A 22717-nucleotide genomic window follows, 5' to 3' on the forward strand; every position below is an offset into this window, starting at 1 on the left:
TGGTCTTCATATACTCTACATAATTTACTTTCTTTTGTAGTAAGATATAACATTTTAGAAAAAAAATAATTTTTCTCAACGCTTATAACTGTGATTATCACTAACAATAAAAAATAAGTTGTACATGATATTGCTAGATGTGTCTAATGCCTATCAGCTCTTATAGGAAAAGCGCACATCTTTCTGGTAAGTTTGAGGTCTATTATCTCTGCGAAACTAATTTCTATATTCTAAATACTGCCCTACTTTATCTTCATGATTTATCTCCATAAAAAATTAAAATATCAATAAAAAATTAAAATATCAGTAACTTATATTTCACCGCTATTTTCTTGATTGGATCATTTTTCTTTTTGCTTATATTTCAATACACCTTAATACATGCATAGATAAGATTGCAACACTCCGCTGAATTTTGTATGATTCGCACTCTTTTAATATTTTTTTTAATATTCGTTATATTTACAGTCATGTAATATAATATATTTAAAAAAAAAAAACAGGTCTCCTCCAGAAAGCAAAGTGCAATAAACGACGTGACGTTTCGGAAGTTGCAGTGAGTGGCATACGAGCACGTGACCCACTTCAACCTCTCGACAATTATAAGCTTGACGGTGGTGGGGTTAAGAGTTTCTGGTTCTTGATTCTTGAATTATGTATTGACATTCTCACCATTATCCCGAAGGATCACATAAAGTAGCTATGGAATCAGAGCTCGTTGATAAGGCGATCCAGAAGCTCAACAAAGAATCATCTCCTGATACTCTCCAAGAAGATAGAGATACTGATAAGCTTCTCCTTTCTAGATTACTTTCTGAGGTATTCATTATCTTATCGCTCCAGGGGAATCCATTATTGATCAACTTATGGCTTTTATCTGTATTAAAAATTAAATCTATTTCTGGGATTAGAAGAGAGGGAGAGGGAGAGGCCTGTGTTTTTTAGATTTATGAGGAATTAGAAGAGATCTTTAACTCTTATTTCTGCTTTATGAGTTGGGTTTTTGTGGAAAACCAGAATGGCCTTGAAAGATGCAATAGGGACATCAGATTACCCTAATTGATGAAATTTTGGTTTACTGGATGCATTGGAGAGGCATATTCACAATCACATCCCTTACATCTGTATTTTAATTAGTTAAACAAGTATGCTTCTGTTAGTTATCCATGCCAGCTTAAGTTTCATAGATATTTTCTTCTGTTTAACAGTTGGAATCATTGAAAAGTGGAAGGAAAGTTGAGAAATCAGAAGCATCAGCTGAACAAAAGGATCCTTTAGTTGGTGAAGCAGAGCTGAAAAATGAGAAAGCTACCCGAGTGGAAAATAGCAGCTCTCAAATTGGTGCTGAAGAGATAATGAAGGAGCTTAAAAAGGTAAGGAAGCAGAATATAGTGACCCATTGCCTTCTTTCGGCCATGATTGTCCTCACTTTAGCTTGGCAATTATCTGAGGTTTCCCTCATTTTGAAAGTTAAAGATGGGTTGAATCACCCATTTAAATCCTTAGGAAGTATGATTAAAGGGATGCTAATAGCTCCTCGATCAAATGTGCAAGATGCAGAAACAGAACAGCATTCAGAAGCATCTTCATCTTCTGTGCATCTTCACATGCCAGAGCTTCCACATGTGAATTTGGGATTAAATGATAAAGATGACTGAGAAGGTTCTATTGTATTCCAGAATAAAAACAAGATTGTTGCCTTTTGCTGGAACTACTTGAAATTGTTTAGAAGCTACAGAGACAATGTCATTGTTCTCATATTTCAGTCAAAATTTTTGAAAAATAAAATTATATTGCCTTTTACTTCATATTCTTAACTCGATACCTCATCTTTTGTGCCAGTGCACAAAATAAATAAATAAATAAATAAAAGAAAACAATCAAACTAACTTTTTCTAGAACCATAAATGATAAAACTGCCAGTTTTGATATATATGCAGCTTGTGTTTTTTATGTAGCTCTTATTTTAATTTTGATTAATTGGATACGATTGGGAAAGTAAGAACTGTAGCACTAGGATTTTGATGTCCCGTTCTTTTTCACCGACATCAATCAAATTACATAACGCCGACAGGCATAAGCACGAATACTCGTGAGGTTAACTCAGCTTTCGTTACAATCTCGGTGATTTAGTTGCAAGCTGCTGTTTCCTGCCCAAATAGTTTTCTTCAATTTGATTGATCTCAAGCGAAAATTAGGTAAATATTATATCTATTGAAAGGATACCTTCATTTGGTGATGCAGAACTGGAAAATGGGAAGGATCCGATTACGTGCAGAAAAGATGATGGGGAGCTTAGAAAGATAAAGCCTAGAGAGGCAAGACGTGGACTTTTAAATCCTTTCAAGGATGATAGAGGAATCCCATGAAGTCCTCGGCAAAAACATGCAAAGATGCAGAATAACAACAGCAGATGGAAGCATCTTCTACTTCTGGACTCCCTTCTCAAATGCGAGAATGTCCCATTAGTTTTAGGCTTAAGATGATGAGAAAAAAATTAATAGGCACTAAAAAAAATGATGGGAAATTTGCCCTTTCCTTTTCTGGAGTAATCTGCAAGTCATCAACTACTCAAACAATGACAGTGTCATTGTAGCATAGTCTTGTAAGTTGAAATACGATTATTGCAGAATGCTTCCTATCAGCCATAGCAAGCTGCAAGATTTAAGCAACAGTTTATAAACCACAGCTGCATTGGTTAAAATTCAGTCCAATTAGGTCAAACAAGATTAGCACTCATAGACATAGTGCCCTCACAACACTCATAAATCAATCTTATGTGACGGAGGGACAGGACAATACTCTTTGCATTGGTTAAAATTCAGTCCAATTAGGTCAAACAAGATTAGCACTCATAGACATAGTGCCCTCACAACACTCATAAATCAATCTTATGTGACGGAGGGACAAGACAATACTCTTTCAGATGGCAACTAGAATTCCTATTGATCAAGTAGGACAGCAAAAATCAATATAGTAATTTATGTAGTTTCTTCACAGCAAATCATTATGAAATGCCAAATCCAGAAAACTTCAAAACTTAAATTAACTAAAAAGATGTTACCAATCCTTAACTAGTAATCCAGGAGAGCTTCTAGTTACCAATCCAACCAATCACAATAAAGCATCTCTGATTTTCCAAACAACAAAGAGACACAATGTAACATTAAACATAACCAACCAAAAATCACAGTTTAAATATTGTCTAAAACCAGACTAAGATAAAAAGAGTGGTTTTAACCCTGAACATTTGAATCACAAAGACTTTAGTGGTTGATCTTTGTCTTCATGCATAGTTCAACCGGAAAATGTCATTGAACACATAAAAGCTCCCCTGTGGTGTTGGCATCAAATGGAACATCTGAAAGCAGAAGCATGACAGTGTGAGGTAATAATCATCTAGTTAGTTTTAGTACCAGAAAAAACAGATCTAGGAGATATAAGAAATCAGAAACACTGAGTATTCATGTGCTCATGAATACAACTAGCACCAACACAAGTGAACGGTTACGTTTGAAACCCATAATAGCCTGGCAAAAGATAAATCATTAGGACTTCAGAAATAGTTAGTAACTGAACCCATCAGTGGTTAGATGCATGAAAACTAGACTACTTCCCATTATATGATGATATATTAACGTATTGATTATGCAAAAGCACCATTACTGCTGATAACCTTACAACATAAGAAATCTCATCATTTAAACACAATGTAATTACTTTGGACTAATTTATCAAGTAACTGAATCACTTCTCACTTTTAAAACATATTGTGTGACACCATGTAATGCAACAAATGATTATTTGTAACATCCAACTTGGAGTAGGTATACAACCAAGAAAATTTCAAACAACATTGGAGAACAAAATCCCAGGAAACGAAAAATGCATCAAACACCATAACAGAACTCTTAATGTTGCAAATTTAGATCACCATGACTGACCCCAAAAGCTTGGACTAGAGTAAATCGCACAACAGATTCTGAAAAGAATAAATAGCTCCAAGCCTCCAACAATTAATTATGGATGCATCAAATGTTATGCTTGTCCTCGCATGAAAACGAGTTTAATACCTAAGTACTAATATCTAATTAGTGATTAGGCTCCTCCTCATATGAGGTAGAGCTCATAATAGCCGCACTCATTAGTTAAATATATACGCCCGTACTACTAGATAAATACGTAACCTTTAACTACAGAAGATGATAAAGTGCGGAGAACTTGCCAGATCCAGAATCCTAGATATATTTTTGAAACGACAAGAAAATCGAACGATAGAGAAAATTCCGAAAAAAGGACCTAAACAAAACAAATCCGCAATAACTCATTCACATAGAAGTTCAAGGAGATCCAGATTTTCGCATCCAAATCCCTTCACAATCAAGCATAAATAATCAATCACAAACCTAAGATCATCACCAACAGATCAATCCAAAACACACCTTGAATCCTCAAAACCCTAAAAATTCAATTGATATCAATATTATTTTCCGAAAAAAAAAAATCCAATCGATACATGTATTAATTCATATATGCACCTGGCTGAACTTGAGAGCATGTTGTTCACCGGTGAGCTGGAGGTTACCGGAGACAAAGACGAGCATGCCACCAGCAGGGCCAGAGGGCTGACAATCGACTGTGGTGATGCTGTGCTGGCACTGCTGGAAGGGAAGGCTAGTAAGCTTAGCGACGATGTTTTGGGCGCCCTGGATCTTCTGGCCCTCGAAAGTAAGCATGGATCCCTCTTGGTAGAGATTGGCCAAACCCGCCCGATTGGCGTCGAAAGTGGTGTAATAGTGCTCGACGAAGGCCTTGGCCACCGCGTCTGGATCCATCTAGAATTCGATTTTCCGACTATTTGCTCCCTCTGTTTTAATTGGGCGCTCTTAGTTTGTTTCGCCGCTTGCTAGTGACGCAAGTTGGCGCAGAGAAAGAGTGAGAAGTGGCGAGAGGAGAGACGATATGGAGAGAGAGGGTTTCGCATTTATATAATGGATCAGATGCTTGTGAAAATATTTTTTTGAATTTAAATTATACTGATAATTTAAATACGATAAATTTAATTATTATTTAAAGATATTTAATTCATATAATAATTTAAATAAAATGCTTTTAATGATAATGTGCCAAAAAATTTAATAAATTTCTAACGATATCTAAGCTCTCGTTAGTGAAAATTTTATTTTTTAAAAAATAATTTAATTAAATTAAAGAAATAACTTATTTTCTATTTGATTTAATTTTTAGATACACTTCTTTAACCCTCTAATATGATTCCTTGGTAAAAAAAAAAAAAAAAACTTTGTTTTAAGAGGGTATTTGTTTGAGTTTATAACTTTCTTAACATATTAGTTCTGAATTCATTTAATTTTTAATTTTAGGAAATTATTTTATTTCAATATATATTATCTTTTAATAGTCAAATAAGTTTGTTTTTTTATTATTGCAAATACCAAATTACCATATATATTTTTGTCAAACCCTTTCCACAATTTTATATACTATAAATTATGCATATTAATAACTAGATATTTTTCATATTTTTTTATAATTAGTGTATAATTATTGTAAAATATTATTTTAAAATTTTTTCACGTTTAAATACTTATGGTATAATTACATTTGTATAAAAATACTTTTGATAGAATTAATTATTATAACTTTTTAGTTTATTAAATTTAAAATATAAAAATTATTAGTTAATATTATTTTATTATTAAAAGGAGAAATAATCATTCAATTAAAATATTTTTATGTTTTATGAAATTAAATTTTTAATTTTTTTTATTAAGAAATTATTAATAAATTCATTTTAATTTTAGTTGGAAGAACTAAATATATTATTTTTAATATTATAAAAAATTATAAAAATTAAATAGTATAAATAATTTAAAATAACTAATAATTAAATTATTCATGATTAAATTGACTGATTTGTTTCTTTTAATGGATTGATCAACAGCTTCCAGTACAAAGAAACAAAAAATGATGGATGACAACCTTCATCTCTGTGCCATTGAAGGGAATCACATGATCTGAGAAAAAAAAAAACAGAAAGCATGAAGTCAAAATGTTAAAATCAGAGAAGAACAATGAGATATGGTACACTGTCATTATATAAGTTGCATCAATTCTTGGTACAACAAACTGTTGGCATTGTTAGAAGCAAAATGAAGAAGAAAACAAGAGAGTAATTGAGTACATCAACATCTTATTAATGAGGTAAATATACATGATGTGTTTCTCTCCAACTTTGCCCAGAAGCTAATCTTTCATCCTTTCACATGAATCTACTGTCCCTACTCTACAATTCCTCAAAGAAAGAGAGATACTTTCAGATCACCACCAATTTATTTCTACAAGAAGACTCTGTAATTCCATAGCTTCTGTGATCCAACTCAGATAATTGGATTTCTCCATCCATTTGAAATTGGTATCAGAGTATCAAATTCAATGTCCTACTCTAATAGCTTTGCCTCTGCACAAAGTCTCACATGGCCAACTCTAATGAACAACTAGCAAATTTGATCAACTTTACAAGGAAAATTGAACCAGCTTCATCATGTGGTTCACAAAACAATCAATGAAACTTAAGCCCAATCAATCATGGCTTCTATATACACTCTCTGCAACAAAACAAATGTTTTTCCTGGAGAAATGTCAAGAAATCAAGCAGTCAATGACCTGGTAAATAACAAAGAAAGCCCAAATGATCGAAAAGAAAAAACAGTTTATTTACATCGAGTTTAGGTCAGTACGATACTTACTCTTGGAAGAAACTCTTAAACCATTCAAGTAACCAACAGATCCTAAAGAACAGTGTTTGTGCTCGTATCACGAGCACGTTATCAACAGAAGTCCTCCCCCTCTATAAAATCACAGTGGAAGTTGACTGGAAAAATCGTGAAACCTCTCTATACAGTTGTTCGGCTTCAAATGGTTTAGAAACATATCCGTCCATTCCACACTTCAAGCATTCCTCGTGTGTAGCTTGGATTACATCTGCAGTCATTGCTAATATCGGAACATGCCAATTAGGAAGATTTTCATAGGCTCCAACTGAAGCATCTCCATTTTGAATGGTACTTTTGAAACTGCATTCTTTGTCACGAATTCTTTTGGTAGCTTCAAACCTGAGAGGAAGGACATTACAAAGTTTTATTTACTTGATGTAAACTAAACAAATCGAATGAAGACACAAGTAACCAGCTGCAAAGCATTAAACTTTATTTATTTACCGTAGCACATCCAATAATTTGCTACTTTCCTTCCTTCGTAAGTGTGATAACACAATAGACAAGTATGCTCTAGTGTACATAATCAAGTTTAACCACGTGAAAATGACAAATATATCACAGACAAGGAGGCTACAGAAAACGATTTTTAGGAGAGGATGTCATTCTAATTCATAGAGGTCTCGAAAATTATACCCCATAACAGAATAAACTAAACTGCAAAAACTTAAGAAGAAGTTAACATTTCACATACCCATCCATTTCTGGCATCTGGATGTCCATAAAACAGGCATCAAACTGGTGGGGTGGGGTAAGCAATTTGATCGCCTTTTCCCCACTCTCTGCACAGACCACATCAGCTCCATACTTTTTCAAAGCACCAGCAGCTACTTTGAGGTTCACACCATTGTCATCTACAATAAGAATTTTTCTTCCAAGAAGAAGGTTGCCGAGTTCCCCATTGCGTGGATTCCCCTTATTCCCAACACCCATTGCTCGTTGTAAAGATGCAGCCAGCATGCTTGCCCTCAGGGGCTTCATGATGACACTTGGGGTATAAACACCAGAAGATGCATCATTTGTTCTGGAAGAGCTGATAGAATTAGCCAGGAGGAATAGCTTTAGAGAAACACCACCATCAATTTTCTTTATATTATTAACAAATTGAGCCGAAACACTTGAATCTCTATCCCAAACTTCTTGTTCAATAAGAACCATATTGACAACTGCATTCCCATTGCTTGTGCTACATAAAGCTTGATTTAAATCAGAAACCACTTCAACATGAATTCCAAGCCTCTGGATATGATATCTTGAAACCTTGGCTCTAACAGACCTTGGATCCACAACTAATGCTGTCATGCCACGAAATTCTGAAGTGATAGCATTAGACTGGTTGCTGATTTTGTAACTATTGTACTCATTTGAATCAGAGCAGCCATTGGCAAAAACAGCAGTAAATGTAAAGGTGGTCCCAATCTTGGGAATGCTTACAAAACCAATTTCTCCATTCATGAGGCCAACCAAACACTTGCTTATACTTAGGCCAATCCCTGTGCCTCCATATTTTCGGGAAGTGGATGGACCAACCTGCATAAAAGGAGTGAAAATGCGAGACTGGGCTTCCAGAGGGATCCCTTCTCCTGTATCCTCAACAGAAATTATTAGATTAATCAGGTCAGACGAGGTAGACAACAGAGTACGACTAGACCCCTCTTGACTGAAAGTCCTAAATCCTGCCCAGCTGCGGCGTCTATCTGCAACAGGTAAACCACTCAAGGTGTTCCTTGATGACGATTCTGTCTCTACATCTATGGACTCGATCACCTCCTCCACAAGATGGACAGTGACAAATATGTGCCCTTGATGAGTGAACTGGGAAAAAAGGAAGAAGCCTAAATTAGCTGCTTTACAAAAAGCATATAAACATTGTATATTGAATACATTATACATTCTATTAGCTTGTTTCATGGATCCATTGCTTCCACTCTTCCTGCAACGGACTAGTCCATATGAATTTTCTTAACTTTCTTTTAGAAATAATTATTGGTCATAAGACAAAGACAGCCAATCACCTATACAGACCACATATAGTGAAACAAACTCCCTATTGAATTACCAACCAAACCATGGTCCAGTTGGAGGCCATGAAAAATAGTCTATCATTCACCCAGAACTCAGCAGATCACCAACTTTGGGTCTGCTATGACCTTCAAGTGTTGGACATCAAGGCAGAAGCTCAAAGTCCAGTAACCAATGCTTCATACTCGGTGCAGAACAAACTCCAAGCTAAGTGTTGGAAATTGAAGTTTTACCCAGGTGCAGTATTCAAATTGCAAAATTAAAATATGATTCACTAGAAATAGAGCTCACACTAGCACAATAGATAAAGTTTTCTCCTAAATATTTCTCTATGGTGGAGGAAGGCAATGAAAATTTTGTGGTAACCAATGGTTTGTAGATTTGAGGTTCATCATACAGGAAAGAATCCAGAATTAGATACACTTACCTTTATTGAATTTCCCATGAGATTGATTATGATTTGCCGGAATCTCCCTGGATCACCAATTAGCATTTCAGGAACACTATCAGAGATGTAAACTGCCAACTGCTCTTCCCACCAATTTGATCATGCCAAAATTAAAATTGAGATATTAGATAGTGAAATATCAAGGCATAGAAGGGAAAAAAATTAGACTGGAGCTGGGGAGGAGAGGAAAAGAAAGAACATAATGCAATAGAGGAGAAATTATTAGAAATACTAAATATCTAGTCTCCTCCCATAAAATGGTTGATATAAGGGAATTTAGGGAGAGTATAACATCCATGTCGGATTAGGAAGCAGACAATGGCAGTGTCAGATAATTTCACCAGCTAAATAACATACCTCTACTCCTTTCCCTTGAGACTTGTCAGAGAAGAGCGACAACACATCATCTAAAATTGCCCGTAGATTGAACTGTACATCCTCAAGCTCAAGCTTACCAGATTCAATTTTTGCTTGATCCAAAACCTCGTTAATTAATGAGACAAGAGCTTTTCCACTTGCTTGTGCAGTTTTGACATAATCTTGTTGAGTTACATCTAGATCCGTGTCCATAAGCATATGTAACATTCCTGAAAAAATGAAGAGATTTACATTATCACAACTCAATGAACTTTACTCCCACTTATTCTTGGCAAATATGCCAAACATTGCATAAGATTTCAATGAGTAAAGAAAAATTTTACAACTCACCTAGAACACCATTCATTGGAGTTCTGATCTCATGGGAAACTGTAGCAAGAAACTGTAGAAAGTTGAAATTAGATTACGCTTTCGTGCTGCCTAAACAAAATCATACCAAGCAAATTAAGAGCATCAAATACCTGAGATTTGGCAATATCAGCTGCCTCAGCTCGTTTTTTAAGCTCCATCATTTCATGATAATCATCTTCAACTTTGGCAATTCTATTCACAGTTGCATGGAAAATATGTCCAATAAGCAATGCAATCACAAGGACCCCAAAAGAAGTTGTTATTGCTAACCATGGCCATGGTGGTTTTTGTTTGAATCTGCATTAAGTAAAACCTAAGTAAGCACCAATTTCAACTAACATAGATGTTAAAACTTTGTGCTTAGTGCATCCAGAAAGAGGATGAAGGGGTTTTTTTTTCTGTATTAATGATATGACACAACAGAAACACCACCTGCCCTGTGTAAACTTGGGATAGCCACATGAATAGCAGGACTTTCATTGTATGGCATTAGCAGTAAACCAGAAAGGTCTAGATCAGGCACAATATGAACTCAGAAAATTGAATGGATTTGTTAGTTACCTGCAGTGCATCTCATGCTTTCTATGGGGATCTCCAAAATTAAGAGAGCTCACATGTTGCAACCCATCATCCGATACATTTGAGCCATACATGCTGATGGGATGAGATTCATTAGTAGTGTCATACACATCCACTAGGATAGTTTGTTTACTTGCAAGTTGTTGAAGTAACTTTTCCACAAGTGATTCAATATCAAAGACTCCTCCAAGATACCTGCTTGGCAGTAGAGTTCCTTCTTAATGATAATTGTTGTAATAACTCTATTTTTGCAGTTTATTCATCAGATCATTACTTTGAGGACAACTTGACACCACAAAAAGGAAAAAAAATCATTTGTTGTCATAGCCTTCTATCAATATTAATCTCATTAGGATTAGTTATAGGATTTTCAACAATTGGCATTACTTCTTTATTCTGAGTCTGCATTTGTAAGGCAGGAAGATGCACCTATTTCTATACTAAATCTAATAATCTATAACCTGAATCAAAACTACATGAATGTTTCCTATGAAATTTCCAACTGATGACAAAAATCATACCCATCAGTGGCTTGAATCCTCTCATTTGGAGTTGCATTTGAGGGGAGATCTTTCTTGTAGATGGCAAAGGTCAATATAACCCCGAGACGGTTAGTTTTGAGTAACCTAAATGGAGCAGTTAGAACTCCTGTTCCTGATTCTCTAGCACGCAACACATTTTCACTGTCTTCCTGCAAGCATAGACATAAGCAGAAATCCATAAATAAGTATCAGAGCCTATTAATTCACTATGTCAGCAAAACAATACAACTCTCAAAATGTAAGAAAAAGAGCATCCCAACTTGTAAAGTAATGACCATAGCAAAATCTGTTTAGTACTTCATCATTATGAAACTCTTACTGAAAAAATGAATGTGAAGTTATCAATCTTGGATTTAAATTATATTGTCCCATACAGGCATAGACATGAGTAGAAACCCATAAATAATATCCAAGCCAATTAAATCACCATGTCAGCCAAAAAAAAAACAACTACTACTACTCTCGAAATGTAAGAAAGAGGATTCCAACTTAAGAAGTAGAGACCACCGCAAAATCTGTTTAGTACTTCATTTTAAATTGTTGAACTCTTAATGAAAAGTGAATATAAAGTCATCACTGCTTTGGAGTTAAATTATATTGTCCCATGCAATGACTGATAGTGCAAAATTCAGTCAAATTTACAAGAGCAGCTAAGGTATTAAAATAGAATAAGTATCCAAACAAAATAAGGAGCTTACTTTTCCAGACAGCATATCAAGAGAAACAACGTGAGAAATGGTATCCTGCGCAAAGATGACAGGGGCATATTCTTCCTGAATTGGGGATGGCTCCAATAATTCTGGTGTATAGTCATCTTTATGAACTGGATTTTGTTCAAGGGTATCCATCCGCTTAATCGTCCACCCTTGTTGCTTCTCAAATTGTTCCCTTTCAGAGTGGAGCACCCTTACAGCATATGCCACACCGCTTGTGAGGGGTCTCTCAAAAGCAGTTCTTTCTGTGTACCTTGCAAAAGTCCTCTATAAATTCTGAAAGTTAGATTGTGTTTTTTACTGTATGATAGTGATTATAGACAAAAGTTCCCAGATCTGCTTCTGGATTAAGCTTTCATATTCCAAAATGGGAACCACAAACAAATTCAGCAATTTTAAGATTATGAATTAATTTCTGGTTTAAGATAAACCTTGAAGAAACAGAATTATCCACCGAAATTAGAGAATTGCAGGCAGGTGCAGATTAACTACCTTAATCTAAATGAGTGAGTTAGTGGATCAAGTCTAGTCGGCAAATTTTAATAGAAACATCAAGTTCACATGCTTGAGCAGAAACACCAAAATAGTCAGGCAATTAAAGGACTGCAAATGGAGAATTATCATTTCTCTAGCAGACTCAGTAACTAGCTAAGACATGAAAGGAGATCTAGTAACCTGATCAATCGCAGAAGGATTCTTGCCGTGGTGAAAGGTTGAGATCAAAATGGACATGGCCTGTACATGGTTCATGCTCACATTAAACTGATCCTGTAGCATCCTGGCCCTCTCATCACACATGCTTGCAAGCGTCTCTTTCCTCTTCTCGGTGGCTTGTGAGCTCATGTACCATAAGATCCATAAAGAGACCATGATCCAGCCAATTACCCATGACACCAAGAGCTTTCTCCACCATGTTTTTCTAACTCTCTTCGACCCAATATACTGGTAGTAGTGATGGTGCATCTTGCAACTATTCCCTGAGATCTTGCCCCAGAACCTGAGCCACATCTTGCCACCATCACCAAGCAAACCAGTCTTGCTCTCCACAATTCCACCATTAATGAACCAGTTCATAGAAATCACTGATACAATCCAGCAACATAGCATCCAAAGTAGATGCCCCACCTTTAAACCAAAACCAAATACATGGAGTAAACTCATCCAAAACAGTAGCCAACGCAAGCTACTCAGAAACAGTACCAAGCTGAAGTGGGTCTTACTGCTAAGTCCAGGTAGAAAATATAAAAGGGGGAGAGAGAAAAGAGGAGAGAGAGAGAGAGAGAGAGAGAGAGAGAGAGAGAGAGGAGGGAAAGAGACCCACTATCAAATCTACAGAAACTGTCTAGCAAAAACCCAACGTGAAGAAAATCCAAACTTAGAAGAAGAAAGGAGGCACAAGAAATAAGGAGGAACAAAGTCCACCAAACTCCAAATCACTGTAAACAAGTGGAATCGAAAAGTAGAAGTGGGTATGAGAGAAGATGCTATCTTATCCACCAACAGGAGCTAAAACTTCAGATTGAGCACAAGAAATAACCCAAAAATTGAAGATAAGAAATTCACACATACCCACAAGAAAGAATCATAGAATCCATAGATTCTGAGTTTCTAATTCCAAATACAAGTCTGTTTTTATCCTGTTAGCCACCACCACTAACCAACCAAAACCCAGAACACCAAATGGACCAACAAAGATTTGAACTTCAGTTATTAAATCAGAAATCTCTGACAGGAAAAATCTAGTCTATAGGAGTCCACAAATTCCCAAAATCAAACAAGAAAAAGAACATAAAATCGAGAACACATAACCATGTGAATGTGTTATATCACCAGCTTCTCTCAAAATCTAGTTTATGCAACCCAAGCAGCAAGACATGAAGAATTGTAAAGGTCAATAGGCAGAAGTTGTAGCAGTTTAAGTAACAGCAGAAGCAGTAGTAGTAGTACTAGAAAAAGAAGGTAACAAGAGTGAGTTCATGGACACACCAACAAAGAAAGAATCTGAGAAGAGAGATGAGTCGAATATGGTTGTAGAAATGTCTGCTAGTGTAGACCATTATCTCTATCCATACCATCCCATCCCAACCCAAAAATAAATTTTTTTTTTTTTTTCAAAATGATATTATCATTAAAAGCAAATTTTTACTTAATATTAAGAATATTCTTGAATTAATTTTCAAAACCCATAATTCTATTAAATTCACATTAAAAAACTTATAAATAAATAAAGGGCAGAAAAGGCATAGTTCCACTCAGCAGAAATCACTGCTTTTTCACAACTTTCCTTTGGCGTTCACATCCCTATCCATCCATCCATTAACCAAAGTGGACAAGTTACACACGCTAAGTCTTTAACTCCATGTGTTTATGTGGGCCGTACTTTGTATAAATTAAAAAAACTCCATTTTGACCAAAATACCCTTGCATGGAAGATAATAACATAATTCCATTTTTACCCTCAATTTAGCATAGATACCATATGCTTTTCCAAAATTACCACTAACTTAGGACCATAGTCAAAAGAGTTGGTAAAATCAAAAGATGAATAGAAGGACCCATGATGGTTACCTCTCAAGGTGTTATTATGTTATATCTATCTATTCCTCCTTTGGAATCTAATTCCCCATTTCTATGATTATACACTTTACTTATGGCACCAACCTATCAACCCCATTAATAATTATCATTTTAATTATGTTACATTAATAGAATAATAATAATAATTTTAAATTAATTATTTATATGAATTATTTTTTATCCTTAATTTTATTTAAAAGGGAAGAAAAGTAAAATCCCATAATAAAAAATGAGTTTAATAATACTAAGTGTGGTTGTAACCAACTCTCCCTAACCTATGGATGATAGGGTAAGCATCTTCTTCTCTTTAGCTTTTTTTGTTTATGTTATAGGAAGCAACAAGAAGCAATCACTTTTTGACAAAAGGAACTACTTATGGGATTTTATGGAAGTGAATAAGAGAATTAAGGGTATTTTTGGAATTATGGAATGGAAATTAGGGGTAATTTTGGAATTAGGGAAGAGAGGGGGGAGATGGAGGAGAATTGTGGCAAGATGGTAAATAAAAGGAAAAAAGAGGTGCAAATATTTAGAGGGCACTTTAATCAAGGCTTGTCACGAAGTGATTAGGCCATCACTACCCACTTCTTTTTGGTATCCTCTGGGGAGCTCTTTCTGACAGCGACGTCCCACGTCAGTAGCACTGTTCTATGGCGGCAACCAATCACATTATCCACGGTGTACTGTCATTATGCTTTCAGTTGCTACGTGTCACTTGTGGGTTTGGGATAAAATTGCACCGTCTTACTGCCACGTGTACACATGGGTCACTCTCTTCCTTTTCCAAATTGAATGCCTTGTTCTACTTGCCAAAGTGTTTAATTTCATTTTTCATTTTTCATTTCTTCTTTTTTATTTAAAAATTATTTTTTAATTTTAAAAAGTTTATTTATAAAATAGAAATTACACATTATTATATCAAAATAAATTATTGTAAAAATTTAATTTAATTCAATTATTTTTTTAATAATTATTTTGTTTAATGAAAAATTTTATTTTTTAACTGAAAAAAATTTTATTTTAAAATTTAAATTTTTATATAATTTTATTAAAATTTATTTCATTTTTTTAAAGCTAAATGAAAAGTAAGAGTTTTTAAACTCGCATTTATTTTTTATTACTTTACTTGATTAGTTGGCTTTTTTTTTTTTCACTTCTATTTAAATAACATTTTCATTGATGTCATCACACAGCATAACGTTTTTTTTCTTTTATGTGTGAAAGGGATAAATTGATTTTTTTTTTTTCTAATTTTCCTGCAAAATTCTTCTTCACACGTGAGTCTACAATTTAATTTTATATATTTCATTAATAAACAATTAAAGCATCATAATTTTAAATAGAATACTTATAAATGGATAGTGCATTTGCAAGTCAATCCAATGTTAGTTGAAAATGTTTATGTTAAAATTTTCATAGAAGTTTACTTTGATTTTATTTATTTATATTAGTTTTCCCTTGTCATGAGCCGGCAACAAGTAGGAGGAATTAGGTGGAAAGTGATTTTTAACAATATGACAAGAAATTCAACATTCAAGTAATAGAGATTTTCAATCTTAATTATTATTATATATTAACAACTAAGACACTTACACAAGGTCTTATTTTAAAATAAATAAATAAAATAATGTATATATGTGTCAACCTATTAAAATTGGTCATAAAATTTGAAATCATTGCACTCACAAGTTTAGTCTAGTGATAAGTGTATTTGAGTAAATATGAGAGATTTCAGGTTCTACTTTTCTAATTAGGGGTGAGCATTCGGTCGATGCGATTTAAAATCGAACCAAACTAAATAAATCGAAAATTAAAATTTTAGTATTTATAAAAATCGAACCGAACTGATTTTGATTAAAAACCGAATTAAATTGAACCGGTCTGATTCAGTTCAATTCGAATCGATTTGACTGATTTCGATTTTTAAAAATTTTTTTATTTTTTACGATTTATTTTTAATTTTTTAAAATTTAATTAAAATATTTTTATTTTAATATAATTTAATTTTTCTATATTATTAAAAATAACATATTACTATCACTAGGTTTTGATTCGATTTTTTTAATTTTTTTTTATCAAAATCGAATCAAATTGAAATAATCGAAATTTTTAAAACTAAAAATCGAATCGAACCAAATTAAATAAAAAACCGAACAAAACTTTTAAATTAATTTGATTCAATCGATTTTTTCAATTTGAACGATTAGTAATCAACCCTATCTCCCATCAGTTAAAAAATAAATAAAATTCATTTGAAGAAGAAATTCAAATTTTATAGTATATATTTTGAATATAATCATTACAAAATTTTACTTTTATATTATTTAATTAACAATTATCAAAAGAATTACCTACTACTTAAATAGTGACCGTTTGAATCCATGGAACTTGACTGTGTAAATTGGAAGGAGATGTCATGACAATACACAAATTATGAAAAAATAACAGCAAGTTCACAATTTACCACTTACATTTTTTACTAAAAATAGTTTTACCCTTTTAATTTTATTCTCTTTTTATTTATCTACTAAATTTTAAATTTTAGAATAATTAATTCACGCGATTGGACTATAATATAAGAGATTAAATGTTTTATAGTTAAAAATTAAAGGATGAAGTAATTTTGGTTTTTTTTTTTTTTGAAATAGGGGATTGGAGGAGTCGAATCTTAGACCTTTCAAGGCTACAGGATGCACTTTCCATCAGGCTAAGCCTTGGAGTGCGAAGTAATTTTGTTTTTATTTTACAAAAATTAAATTATTTATAATTTAAAAGTTGCAGAAGGAAATACAAACTTGAAGCAGTAAAATAACTTGTTGTAGTTAGATAAGGAGTAAATTATCCATTCAATCAAAATAGTATATGAAATTATATAAATAAAACAAATGAAAAATAAAAAAAAATTATTATTTAGTTCTTAAATTTTACTATTATTAACAAGCAAGTCTCTCATATAAAAATATATTAAAACGTTCTTATATAATTAATATGTTGACAACCAAATAATTTCATCATTATTTTCATTAAAAATAAAGAATGAGTGAAAAAAATTTTAAAATATAATTTTGCCGTCTATAACTTTTTTTTTCTTACTCAAAATCCCCTCCATACTTAAATCTCAAACTTTAAATTCATTTATTCCTCACAATATATGTTTCTTTCCATCAATATTTATGGCCCCTCTCTCTTTTATCAACTCCATTAATTCAAATCCAATTTGCAAGTACTCTTTGTGTGGGAATGTATCAATTAACTTGATTATGTTGAGGTTTTTATTTATCATAATTTTTCTATACATATCCAATACTAATACAAACAAATTAGGGAGCATACATCATGGCTAGACTTAGAGTCGAAGATGTGCCACTAGTTATTGTGCTTCAGATCCCAAGCAAAGGGAGACGAAAATTAAGATTGATGGAGGGAGATGAGGCATCTTGTATAGGTAAGAAAACTAGTAAAGGATATGGGTATTTGAGTGAAAAAGTTAGTGTTTTGTGTAGGTAATGAAAAAAAAAACTATGGGAGATTGAGTTTAAAGCATGTTTTGCTTTTTGGATTGGAATTGCTTTCAATATCATTCTCAAATGAAAATGGTTATTTTGATTCTAAAATAATTTATTTTAGTCTTCAAATAATAGATTTGCCAAACAAAGATGAAAAAGAAAAAAAAGAAAAAAAATAAATAATAAGAGTAATTATATTTTTAACCGTAAAAATAAATAAATATTTTGTTGATAGAAGTAAAAAAATAAAAATATTTTAAAATTTTTTAAAAGATAGAGAGATTGACTTGTAAGTATGATAATACTTAAAGAATAAATAATAAATAAAAAATAAAAATAAATAAATCTCATCAAGAAAATTACCTTAATTTCAAAAGATACATTCCCCACCAAGCCCAAAATTATGGTGGTTGTCTAACAACTCTATAAGTCCATCTATTTATCTATTTATTTTAATATTTTTTACATGGAAGTACACAATTCCATGTACTACATTATTTTCATTATTAATCATACTGTACAAATAATAAATGTTGACAACATTAATATCCAACATAAAAATAAATAAAATGCCATCTTATTATTGTGGTGTCTTTATAATAACGAATTTGTATTAAAATTTTCGTTTATTTAAAGCAAGGAAAAAAGTATTTGATTTCTATCTTTAATACTAAAATAATTTTCAGTCATTATATATCTGAATTTGAATAAACACTCTGCCAATAAAAATTAAATAGCTAAAATAATTTAAAGTGACCCAACACATCATCAACATGAGAAAGGTTTCATGGCTTCTCACGCCAATTTCATTTTCTAGCCTAAATTAGATAATAGTTAGACCTACGAGTGAGAGAAGGGCAAATAAATAAGCTATGATTTTATTTATTTAAGAAGACAAAATCAACCTTGAAAACAAAGAAAAATTACTATGGTCTAGAAAAGGAGATTTAATATTGAACATTAGATAAAGAGTAGAGAAGGTTGGTCCAAAACTGCCAAAAGAACCTGACAAAATAATTGTATATTGCTTTTTCAGACATATAATAATAATAATAATTAAATTAAACATACTTGGGTAAGTCTGCTAAAGCCTCTAGCGTCTAGCCTCTACACACACCAAGCGTCAGAGTTCACGGCTATGCAGTTTGCACCCACTACGCCCAACGTGCAGGCAGCCCTGCTCCGACACTTATAGCTTCCGTCAACAAAGCAGTATTAATCCTACTCAACTTTTTCTCTTTTTTTTATTTATTAGTATTATCATTTACAATAAACAATATTATTAATATTTTATTACTTAAAATTTTCCTTAAGCTATCCAATTTCTTTTAAAATTCGATTATCGTTATCATTGTTATTATTAATTGAATTTGAAGTCTTCTATAAATTAATATTTCTCTTAAAATAATATTTATAGCTCTAGCTAGGCATGTCAAGATGCCGGCAAGCTGCTGGTGAGGAGCTATGGTCATCCGGCACGTGGCAAGGGATGAGCCATTGGATGGGTAGGGAAAGAGGGGATCTAAACCAATAGGGTTGAATTTTGAAGTTAGAAGTGTTAAAGAAAGTTGATCAAGTCTAATCTAATTGTTTATTAGGGTTAAATTAATGGGAGATATTTGGTCACAGAACATTTTCCATGGTGGCCCAACGTGTCCATTAATTGAATAAGAAAACGATGTGTCCACATATGATCAATGGTGGGAATTCGCCTACCTTATCACTTTTCAACCCAACAGGCGGCGGCAGCAGCAGCGGCAGGAGGAGCTAATTAATCACCGACTCGGAGCTATCCTGAGAATAAATTCAGCTTAATTAAGATAAAAAAAAAAAAAAAAAAAAAAAGAAAGGAGAAAAAAAGGAAAAGGGCATAACTTTAGTTAAACCACAGAATTAAACAAAGAATATGTAATAATCACTAGTATTATTATTAATAAACATGCTCCATCAAATCACAATTTGGGGTTGGTTGATAATCATACTTTTTTCTTGGTGACTCACAGCTCAATAGCAACACTGTCGTAAGACATCAGCTCATATCTCTAATCTAATAATAGTTTATAAAGGAAAAGGAACTAAACACACCACCACTCGAGTGATGGAATGTTTCGTAAAAGCTAAATCCTTACTTCTCATTCGAGCAAAGGAAAACAAAATTTAAAGTTTTTTTTTATATAAATCATGTTAAAAAAAAGATATTTTAATTCAATTTTCACATAATCACTTATTTATTTATTTATTATTTTTTTTTAAAGTAATTCTGTTTTCTAAATTAAAAAAATTTAATTTTTTTGCTGACCCATTTGAAATTTAAAAAAAATACGATAATTTAAATTCATTTGATTTTTTTAGTAATTTTCATATTTAAAAAGTAAGAATTGAAATTATTTTAACTTAAAAAAACTCTTTTAAAAAATAAAAATCATGCATAAATATTTAAGAATTTAATTGAATTTTTTTCTTATAAATTGTTTATTTCAAACGGTAATGTTTCCAAACATGAATTGACTCAAGAAAATATAAAACCGTCAAATATTTTTAAATTTTTAATTATAAACAGAGTAGATAAAAATGAATTGTGTGTATCACTCTAGAATTGGAATGTCTGGATTATAAAAACAAAATTTTATTTTTCCATTTGAGCAAAGAGACTAAGCACACCACACGAGTGATTGAAGGTCTATTCCATATTCAAATCCTTGCTTTCCTTCTGATCAAGATTCAAGAAAATAGGGGGGGAAAGGGAAAGGGAAGACAAACTGATTCTTTGCATTCTTCAATTTTTAGTCTGCAGACGTCCCAAGAGTACACGTAATAATGTCTACATTGAGAAGGGTGGTTTTAAATGGCCAAGCCGATTATGTAGTATGTACAAACGCTTTCAACACCAGATAGCGACTACACAACTGAACTGCTAGAAATCATCAACTATTCTAATTCCACACACGGCCACCCCAAGGGTAAACAGGATTTTCACTGTGACCTTTACACAAAAATTGAATTGTCTGAAATCATTTTTTTGGGTTTGAATAATTTTACATGTCCCTTCCAATTCATTTATTTTTCTAATTTTAACAGAGTTTTTTTTTTTTTTTTAAATATAGATATGCATATACTAACGCAAAATTGGCTTCAAAAAAATTGCATGGCAAAAAATAGTTCATATAGGCAACTTCAGAGATATATTTCAAAGCTAGATAATACTGCAAGCAATCCACTAAAATTTGTGAAAAGAGACATGTTAAACAATTAGATGAAAGAGGATATACACTACGTGGCATTTGTGAGCAATACAGCGATGAAAGAAAGAAAGAACCTTTTTTCTTTCTTTAACGTGTGTCACAGTTGACAATTGACTTGGTACATGGCTGGCAAACAAAGCACTCCAAGCAAATTGTGAGTCCCTCCAATGGATGTTAAAAGAATCAATGAACTTACCTTTTTGAAATGTGTGCAATGTAAATGGGTCCGCAAAGCTCGTCACAATCTGCTAGCCAGGCAAATGGTTGTTTCAATCATTGTTGGTTCAGTATAGGAAAAAAGTAAAAAGGAATAAGAACACTTGAGTAGAGAAACAAAAACATCAGCTCCCCATATCATAATCCTAACATGCATAATCCCACTTAGATCAAAACCCACCAGGCCAATGTAAAAAAATTCCAACGATAGAGGATAATCTCTACGTGGAAGTCTGCCTGCTTGATGGGTCCTAGTTCTTTTATATTGGTAAAACAGCGAAGGCAATTTATCATCTCCCCACAATTGGCCAGAGAATCATACATACGTCTCCAGTAAAATTCCTCAACTACTAAAAGGGTAATACTAGTTATCCTTTGAAAAAAATGTAACTGCTTGTACTACTGCAAATAGGACAAAATGAATTTGACAAATGAAAAATTATTGAGGGACCATATAGCACAGACTGGCTCCAGGTGTTTAGGTTGATGAACCACATAGTCGTGAACTTTCTTCCAACTTTTTTACTGTTAAAAGAATTTGCATAAAGGCAAAAAACCAAATACAGGATCCTAACAATAATGAGAAGCCACTATGAAAATTATAAAAAGGAATCTCGCAGTGCAACTTTACACATCAAACTTTGTTAAGGCACAGTTTCCCTCTTCATTTCTACAAAAACAAATGTTCTGTACAACATTGACTTCAGAGTTAATGACAAAACTGAGCTTCAACAATGCTTCTAGAGCTTTATGCCAAATATCGAACAGCTCTAAGATTCCTACAAGCAGAAATCTTTGACTGAGCTTGAATAACTATCCCAAGATTGTGAAAAATCCTGAAGATCTCTAAACCTTTGGCTACTCTTTTAGGAAAAAACAAAAACTGTTAAAAGAGATGGAAATCAACATTTGATCAAGCCCCAATATGAATCTCAGTAGAGTGAGAACTAGCAAGATTATCTAAAATTAAAATATAAACCACATTAGAAAAAAAGTTAAAGCAAAAGGGACCAAAAGCCAGTAAGAAATAGAATGCTTAAAAGACATTAAAATTTCTGACAAGTGGTCTTGCAAGCACACAATGGCAATAACTGTACCAGTTGACGATGCGACCCCTTTTTTCCCCTCTTCCCTAAATGGACTTGCTTAAACCTTCTAAAAGCACCATTTAAGAATCAAGCATCCTCCAGGGAAGCTATTGACCATTTGATCCAACACCTAAAAAAAGAAAAGGAAAAATAAACTGAATCACTCAACTCTTGCCAGAAGCCTCAACTGAAAATCCATATTATCAATGAATTGGAAAAGCAAAACCACAGAAATTTTATCTTCTAGTTCTAGCTATAGAA

The 22717-nt window shown here is 32.9% G+C and overlaps 3 protein-coding genes across 7 annotated transcripts; 1 reads left to right on the forward strand and 2 right to left on the reverse strand.

Moving 5' to 3' along the window:
- The first annotated feature begins 605 nt into the window (after positions 1 to 605).
- Positions 606 to 2644, forward strand: LOC110629969. 2 transcript variants are annotated; one of them, XM_021777218.2, is made up of 3 exons: positions 606 to 819; positions 1209 to 1373; positions 2245 to 2644. In XM_021777218.2, exons 1-3 carry the CDS (start codon positions 703 to 705, stop codon positions 2305 to 2307), a joined length of 345 nt encoding a protein of 114 aa, XP_021632910.1. In that variant the 5' UTR covers positions 606 to 702; the 3' UTR covers positions 2308 to 2644. The 2 variants fall into 2 exon arrangements, with proteins under 2 accessions (XP_021632910.1, XP_021632909.1); XM_021777217.2 differs by lacking the exon at positions 2245 to 2644 and having other exon boundaries at positions 610 to 819; positions 1209 to 1808.
- A 378-nt stretch (positions 2645 to 3022) lies between these two features.
- LOC110629970 (nuclear transport factor 2B) lies at positions 3023 to 4999 on the reverse strand. The gene is made up of 2 exons (XM_021777219.2): positions 4539 to 4999; positions 3023 to 3361 (listed from the first exon to the last, which is right to left on the reverse strand). Exons 1-2 carry the CDS (start codon positions 4833 to 4835, stop codon positions 3287 to 3289), a joined length of 372 nt encoding a protein of 123 aa, XP_021632911.1. The 5' UTR covers positions 4836 to 4999; the 3' UTR covers positions 3023 to 3286.
- A 1074-nt stretch (positions 5000 to 6073) lies between these two features.
- LOC110630343 (histidine kinase 3) lies at positions 6074 to 13925 on the reverse strand. 4 transcript variants are annotated; one of them, XR_006348245.1, is made up of 11 exons: positions 12503 to 13924; positions 11813 to 12094; positions 11094 to 11263; positions 10555 to 10647; positions 10104 to 10290; positions 9973 to 10024; positions 9622 to 9851; positions 9244 to 9342; positions 7489 to 8609; positions 6768 to 7133; positions 6074 to 6649 (listed from the first exon to the last, which is right to left on the reverse strand). XR_006348245.1 is itself a non-coding variant. In XM_021777791.2 (10 exons), exons 1-10 carry the CDS (start codon positions 12986 to 12988, stop codon positions 6869 to 6871), a joined length of 3105 nt encoding a protein of 1034 aa, XP_021633483.1. In that variant the 5' UTR covers positions 12989 to 13925; the 3' UTR covers positions 6767 to 6868. The 4 variants fall into 4 exon arrangements, 1 of the variants encoding a protein (XP_021633483.1); XR_006348244.1 differs by having other exon boundaries at positions 10555 to 10767; positions 12503 to 13923; XR_006348246.1 differs by lacking the exon at positions 12503 to 13924 and adding an exon at positions 12320 to 12496 and having other exon boundaries at positions 10555 to 10767.
- Positions 13926 to 22717: the final 8792 nt, after the last annotated feature.

This window comes from Manihot esculenta, chromosome 13 (assembly GCF_001659605.2).
Source record: "Manihot esculenta cultivar AM560-2 chromosome 13, M.esculenta_v8, whole genome shotgun sequence".
In the NCBI taxonomy this organism is placed as follows: Eukaryota; Viridiplantae; Streptophyta; class Magnoliopsida; order Malpighiales; family Euphorbiaceae; genus Manihot; species Manihot esculenta.